The sequence below is a fragment of the Schistocerca americana genome, chromosome X (assembly GCF_021461395.2).
Source record: "Schistocerca americana isolate TAMUIC-IGC-003095 chromosome X, iqSchAmer2.1, whole genome shotgun sequence".
Taxonomy (NCBI): Eukaryota; Metazoa; Arthropoda; class Insecta; order Orthoptera; family Acrididae; genus Schistocerca; species Schistocerca americana.
The window spans coordinates 905,442,930-905,451,190 of NC_060130.1; the positions used below are offsets into that span (position 1 = coordinate 905,442,930).

The 8,261-nt window shown below is 43.2% G+C and overlaps 1 protein-coding gene across 1 annotated transcript in view; it reads right to left on the bottom strand.

Annotated features, from left to right (window-relative positions):
* Positions 1-7,619, bottom strand: part of LOC124555593 — a 226,721-nt gene extending 219,102 nt beyond the window's left edge. Inside the window, exon 1 of the mRNA XM_047129558.1 lies at positions 6,254-7,619. Within this exon, the coding sequence (XP_046985514.1) occupies positions 6,264-7,619 (1,356 nt within the window). The 3' untranslated portion in view covers positions 6,254-6,263. The remainder of the gene's footprint in view (positions 1-6,253) is intronic.
* Between the last annotated feature and the right edge of the window lie 642 nt (positions 7,620-8,261).

Consider the following 8,261-nt stretch of genomic DNA (forward strand, 5'->3'; position numbering starts at 1 on the left):
CATTGTAATTCTGTCAGAGACAGCAAAGGACCTGGAAGAGCAGCTGAATGGAATGGACAGTGTCCTGAAAGGAGGATATAAGATGAGCATCAACAAAAGTAAAACGAGGATAATGGAATGTAGTCGAGATAAGTCGGGTGATGCTGCGGGAATTAGATTAGGAAATGAGACGCATAAAGTAGTAATTGAGTTTTGCTATTTGGGGAGCAAAGTAACTGATGATGGTCGAAGTAGAGAGGATATAAAATGTAGACTGGCAATAGCAAGGAAAGCGTTTCTGAAGAAGAGAAATTTGTTAACATCGAGTATAGGTTTAAGTGTCAGGAAGTCGTTTCTGAAAGTATTTGTATGGAGTGTAGCCATGTATGGAAGTGAAACATGGACGATAAATAGTTTAGACAAGAAGAGAATAGAAGATTTCGAAATGCGGTGATACACAAGAGTGCTGAAGATTAGATGGGTAGATCACATAACTTATGAGGAGGTATTGAATAGAATTGGAGAGAAGAGAAATTTGTGGCGCAACTTGACTGGAAGAAGGGGTCGGTTAGTAGGGCATATTCTGAGGCATCAAGGGATCACCAATTTAGTATTGGAGGGCAGCGTGGAGGGTAGAAATCGTAGAGGGAGACCAAGAGATGAATACACTAAACAGATTCAGGATGTAGGTTGCAGTAAGTACTGGGAGATGAAGAAGCTTGCACAGGATAGAGCAGCATGGAGAGCTGCATCAAACCAGTCTCTGGACTGAAGGCCACAACAACAACAACAACAACAACAACAACAGTAAATTTTGACTAGGAGCGATAGGTGTACCTATGTCCTTTTGACGTTGTGAGTACATTTTATTAATTTTAATTTCCACACAGTGGTGCAACTCTTTACCATGTAGGTTGCACTTGATAATACAGCTTTAGGCGGTTGTGATTCAATAAACAACAATTTTACCAGCTGTTAGCGGAATTCTTCCGAACTTTATGCCCTTGAACAGCTGTGGATGTGCAGAATGTAATATAGTTTGGGATTTTTATTGCATTATGTTTACCTGATCAAGTGTTTTGTAGAAGTGAAACAGTAATCATAGCAATGTGGAAAAGCTGTTGATGTTGCACAAAGTAAACGAAGTCGATTTTACCTGCCGAAAAAATGGTGGCTAGTGTTTCCTGGGATACAAAATGCGAGTCGTGTAAAAGGTTCAAATGGCTCTGAGCACCGTGGGACTTAACATCTGAGGTCATCAGTCCCCTAGAACTTAGAACAACACAAACCTAACTAACCTATGGACATCTCACACATCTATGCCCGAGGCAGGATTCGAACCTGCGACCGTAGCGGTCGCGCGGTTCCAGACTGAAGCACCTAGAACTGCTTGGCCACACTGGCCGGCGCGTGTAAATGATGAATTTGTGGAGAAAACACATCAGATAATACCGCGAAGGCCTTCTGTACCAGAGACGTACTAGGTACGAATTGCTGCATCATCGACCCGATTCACCAGATTTATCACTTTCTGACTCCCATATATTAGCAGAGGTAAAGAAACTTGTGACTGGGAAACATTTTCGGCCTAATGAGGTTATCGCAGCGAAGATAGATATCTTGCTGTGTCTCACTTTAGGGATGGAATACATTCATTAGGCACAACGGATTGACTTAAATAGAGATGAAGTTGAAAATAAATGCTTTTTTATCTAAAAAAAGGAAAAGCGCAGACCTCACTTTCAGACAGTAAAATATATAGGTTGTCCTCGAATGCCTACCGTGTAGCATGTATCGATATCGATTTCGATTTTTCTGAGAAATGGAACATTAATACATCCTGACGAAGGTGAAGGGCTGTTGTTTTTCTGGAAGTCGTTGGAAAAAAGAAATCGATCTCCTAATTACTGCTTTAGTGTTTCACCACTGGGCCCATGCTAAACATAGTCTAGCAATACGATGGTGTGTAGCAGATGTAATATCCGTCAAATTTCTGTGATGCGTGGCAATCAACGTGAATGCCAACAATTCAAAGTGGAATAGCAAAGAGAATTTTAAATCCCAGTATTTGATTACCACGATTAGGAGAAAGTCATTAAAAGATGCTGTGCTAATATTTGACGTTATATCACGAATCATAGTGACCCGTTTATTAAATGGAAACATTTATTTCGATGGAATTCTTTTGTGCTTAGTGGGAAGAGTACGTTTTCTGCTATTTCGGTCCCACTCATGGAGCGAATAGCAAAACGTTTGAGACACTGGACTTACTACAATCTCCTGTCGGTCATGAGAATTTCCTCAAATCACTTCAAGAGACTGCTGGGATAGTTTCCCAAGCACTTCTCCAAATGGGTTAGTGCTCTGGCTTTGATGATATCTCTGTCGACGAATGTAAATATCAACCTTCCTTTTCCTTACCATTGATACCAAAACAAAGAAACACGAAACCAAATATTACACGCGCTCCAACGACCCTCTAAATTGTTCACAAATAAACCTACCCAAGGGATACACATCGATTTTGATCAGCATTGAATATGTTGTAGCGCAGAGCAAATAATAGACACAAATTTTTAATGCGTGCCCTTAAGGCAGTTAAGGGGGGTGAAACACACCCCTGAAAATAACTGAGTTTCATTTCTCCGAATGAATACCATTGGACTGTAACAAATATAAAACACCTTCAAATACAAGTTCTATGGTTTTTGATGTAGCAACGGTGCACCCTGAACTGTCGAAAAAGACTTTTCTTCGAAAGACCCTCCTCTCACTATTTTATTTTTCATTTCGAAATTTGACTAACAGCAAAAACTGTAGCATCATTAATACCAAATGCAATCATATATGATCCAGCAGTATTCGACAGACGCATTTGTCAGAAATAAGATAGAAATATCTCTATTTCGCTGTATTCGCACCCGATATGTGTCCACTTCAATGCCAGTTGTCATGCTGCGTCGTTTAATAAGTCTTTCCCATATAGATATATAGATATCTGGTAAAGAAATATTTTAATTTTGTGATATATAAAACGTATTGCATTGTATTTGTGTTTTCTTTTTTTACTTTTTTTTTACAATTTGTAAGCTATTTCAGATGTAATTATGTTGTATGTGAAACCGTTTTTAGATTACTTCTGTAACATTATTGTAAATCTGTACAATAATGAGTAAGTGCAGAATTTTTCGGCTCAAAGAAATGGTGAATACACTTTCATTTTGCCCACGAAGCACAAGCAAAAGCACATGCGTCTTTGGAATACTTCATATATGACTGAATTTGGTATTAGTAATAATATACGTTTTGCTATTAGTCAAATATCGAAATGAGAAGCAAAATAGTGAGGCGGAGGGTATTTCGAGAAAAATGACTTTTTCAATAAACCCTGGTACACCGTTGAAACGTATTTTAAAATCCATAGAATTTTTCTTTGAAATTTTTAAATCTGTTTTTATCTATTTTCAACGGTATTTATTCAGAAATACTAAACTCATTTATTTCGTGCTGCTGTTTCATGCCTTTAATAGCCATATCGGTACGTACAAAAATGTGTTTTATTTTGCTCTGCACTACAACATATTCAAAGCCAATAAAGATCGAAGTGTATCTCTTTGATTCTTCGCGTATGGCTGGAGAATGTAAGCGACAAGCTACCTTCACTACGTGTTTACACAGTTTTCATTGAAGTTTAAGGGGCACCACTGTTAAAATAATTATTTAGTACAAAAAAATATAACACAAAACATGAGTAAGTCAGGAGTGCTACAGCTTATATTGCTGAATATGATACCCAAGGAACACGTTGCCTTTGATTTTTTAACATATTTCAGCAATAGAGGGATGTGCGTTTCATAATTACTGTCGTTTTGATCTGTACTGCAAGAAAATGGGTAATTTATGGTCTGAGGTGTGCTTATTATTTCTCGTTTGTTTCGCAAATTTCGGCCGAAGTGGCCGTGCGGTTAAAGGCGCTGCAGTCTGGAACCGCAAGACCGCTACGGTCGCAGGTTCGAATCCTGCCTCGGGCATGGATGTTTGTGATGTCCTTAGGTTAGTTAGGTTTAACTAGTTCTAAGTTCTAGAGGACTAATGACCTCAGCAGTTGAGTCCCTTAGTGCTCAGAGCCATTTGAACCATTTCGCAAATTTATAAATGGCAGAGGGTCCAACAGGCGTTACTTATCCACTAGAGGACCTCCGTGCCCCTTCCCCTACACTCACCCCCTCAACCTACACCGTCCCGCACAGCACTATCCGAATGAAACGACCATTCCATTTAATTAATTTCTTCGAATCTCGTGTTCATTTGTTTAAAATTTCAGTCACGGTCAGAGAATTGTTAATACGATTCAACGTCTTTTCTTTTTTTAATCATCTGGGCCTGCTGCGTAAAAAAATTTGTTTAAAGACATGACAAATTTTATATAACCAGTTACGCTGCTACGAGTATTATTTTTTTATTTGAACTATAGGTTTAGTTCAGCTATACAGCCAGCATCAGGTTATCTGTAATAGAACATCTTATTGGACATGTTATGTAAAATCAGTTTACCCATAAGTAACAACTGGTTATGTAAAATTTATTACGTCCTTAAAGCCTTTTGTTTTGTTGTTTGTGACTTTGTTACTGTAATTGCTCTTTCTTCTCTGCTGTTATTTCTAGAAAGAGAACCACTGACACAATCATTGACAACTTTTAGTGTGTATACTTTTGCTGTATATGATACACAGAGGTAAAATGTATGAAGACTGATGAAGAAGCGAGAATCAAAAACATTCAAAAGTACACATGATTGTATTTGTCATTTAATATATCTCGCTGTAGTCTTTTTGACAGACTTCTCTTTATGTTTATAAAGGTAAGGCCAATGTTACAGTGAACACACTAGGTGAAATCTCAGGAATGAATGCACCATAGTGATTCATCAATATAGACCAGTAGAAATTCTTGTATGAGAACGATAATACCGCGGTACAGTACACATCATAATTTGGAATGAAACACAGAAACAAATAATTTATAAACACACAGTTCGGGGTAAAAATCGTGACTGACAACGAAGATTACATATATGCCTCCGAAAATGTTAAACTATAAATGGTAGACAGTATTACATTACGTAGCGTACAGTACTGTCCTGTAAGACCGTGCAGTGTACTTCATAGCTGGGCATATGCAACTGGTTGAAACTTTAAATTTTAAAAATTGGAGTACATGTTTGTACTAGTGATGTTACAGATACGACTTTTTTCTCAAAATCCGGAAAAATAGAAAAAAAACAATTAAACAGGTAAAGGCGGTGCGTGAGCGCGTTACGCTGCAATGCAGAAACTTAGTACGGAGCACTGACTGTCCCTTCCCCGATCAATAGTATAAGGTTACAGTCGCAGCTCCGAGCTAAAATTTCGGGTGGCGGGTTGGAGCAGTTTGTCAGCGGAAAAACATATGTTATCTTGTGAGAATGTGGAATGGCCGTATGTTAGTAAGCGAAAACAACTGATTTCCGTGCATGCTTACAGAACACACGCTGCTATTGAAGAATTACCTGTGATCCATAAAGATGAAATCATAGACCTGCAACTTTTATGCAGCTGTTGTCTAGTATACCACTGTGTTAGACTTGTTTATGTGGAACGTTAAAAAAAATTCAGACAGAAACATCTGAGTAATATTTCTGACAGCTGCTCTACAAGATCACAGATTTAATATTTGTCCTTTTAAGCGCTTGCAGTATAAAAATTTCGTCAAACTCATTCACAATTACTAATAAAAACGAAATAAGTGCATGAACTGAGTAGGAGAGTATGTAAGGCATTGTTCTATCGTCGTACATGACAAAGGTTACAATAAACTAAGGATAATTCGTAACAGTAGACGTATTATATCAGTTTTCATTTCCGTATGTTATAGACTTAACTTCATTACTCTGTATTCGTGACTTATTTCACGTTATTCTGGACATTCTTGTGTCAATAATAGCTGTGTAATGTAAATATTCCGATAAAATTTTGTCATTATCACGGCCTGCCTACTATGTTCTCATGTTTTTCATTACTTAGTAGGAGGACACTGTTACTGGAAGAAAAAAGTGGCGAAGAAAGTACGTCCACTGTCATATGCAGCCTTGAACAGGCTTTAGGATGCTTTTCGAATAGTTATAAATGACTGCAGTAAGAACAGTGACATACGTTTTGTACATCATCGAGAGATTTAAATTTTTTCGCGTTCGCCTCTTAGATACAACGATTTAGCGAGGAGCGCGAGTACTTACGTGACGGATCTCAGAGCGCCATGACGGAGTCTCCCCCGCCACCATCGCCCAGGTTGTTGGCGGAGGCGGCCTTCTCGCCGGGCGTGATGAAGTCGGAGGCGGCGCAGCCCTTGAAGCGCATCTTGGCGTCGTCGCCGACTTCGACCGTCTTCTGGCAGAATATGAGCATGAAGCAGGACACAACGAAGAGAGTGGACGGCAGTATGGAGGCAACGAGGAACTGTCGGTAGGTGGTGGCCAAGTCGAAGCGCGCCACCACCTTGGACGTGTCGCTGTCTGCGTAGAAGCAGGGGAAGCGCGCGCGGGCGTTGTGGTCGGTGCCGTCCTTGCCGTATTCGCGCAAGAACTCTTTGCACTCGTCGCGCAGCGTATTCACGCAGCCCTCCATGTTGATGAAGAGGTGCGACTCGTTGGCGATGAGCAGGTCCTGCTCCGGCGGCGCGACCGTGCGGTTGCGGTCGAGAAGGCGCACGTTCGTGACGCTCACGTGCGACAGGTACGTGAAGTTGGTCTGGTCGCCGAAGAAATTCTCCGACAGCAGGGTGCCGTTGATGCAGTCGCCCGCCTCCACGCCCTGGGTCGTGTTCTCGATCGTGTAGCACGACGCCATCAAAATGGTCTTGTCGTCTTCAGTCCAAATTTCGCGGCCGGTGTCCACGTGTATAGCCCGCTCGCACGAGGACAGGTACACCTTGTCGCCACTGAGCAAGATCATGTTCTTGTTGCGCGTCGGGATCTCGAGACAGCGCCTTTCGCAGTTGTAGGGGGTGAGTATTTTGTTACAAGTCCCGCGCACACACGTCTGGAGGCCGGCCATGTCGATACAGTTTATTTTGCCGCGCCGCCCCGAGCACTTGAGAGGTGGCCCCACTTCCTTGAACACACACTCGAAGGCGTCCGTAATGTTGATGCACTCGCCGTTGGTGCAGTTGAAGGTGCCGGTCAGGTTGCGGCACTCGTCCGCGATGCACCGGCTCTTCTTGGCGTTCTCCTGGTCGATGCCGTAGCACGTCTTGTTGGCCGTCTGCGAGCAGTTGGCGAACAGCAGGTCGGAGCCGTTGCGGCGCAGGTTGACGTAGATCTGGATGCAGGCGCCAGAGCTCTTGGACAGGCACCACTCACCGCACGTGCCCCATTCGCATGACTCGCGGTGCCAGGCGCGCGTCGTCGTGCACATGACGGGCGTCTCCGAGATGCCCGACTGGAAGGCGCGCAGCGTGGGGATGTACACGGCCACCGTGAGGTAGACGAGCGCCACGCTCGACAGCACGGCCGTCATCTGGCACATGCATATCGTGCCGCAGATCCGGTTGTCTTGCGGCGGGATGAGGAGGTCCTCGGGCGGGACCGGCTTGGACTTGGGCATGTTCGCTACTGGCGGCCGCCGCGGCTGCCGGCCGCCGCAGCGGAGCGATCAATAGCGGCGCCACCGGCGGCAGCCGCGCGCCGCGCCGTCGATGTCTGCGACTGCGGCCGCTGCGCGCGCACATTCCGCACCGCGCCGCCACCGCTGGCCCCCGCACAATCGTTACAACCCGCGTCCGCTGCCAAATGTCGCGATCAATACCACTCACCGCAAAACACACGTAAATATTTTGTCACGCAGCTGTCACCGTTTCCAGCGTCCTTGGCCCGTCTAAAATTTTGCCGTGAATCGAATTACTCGCGTTTTCGTGTCTGTCGAATGTACGTATCGTTACAACAAATATTCGAGTTTCCAATCCGATATGCGCATTTCAGATTCACTAACATCGTACTGGTGTCAGAGGTCAGCTTTATCAAAGGCGGTGAACGACCTTGGCAGGTACCGGAATCAATGCCGACAGATATAATAGCGCATTGCCACTAGATTGGACGCCCTGTTGACCCATAGTGTGGTACAGTGTTATGTGTGATAGATTCATAACACGGACCCACGGCAAACAACTCAGTGACGTGATTTTTACTGGCGCCTCGATGGATCGAAAAATTTCGTGATAACTCTTTGATTCAGTACTTCGAGAATAAA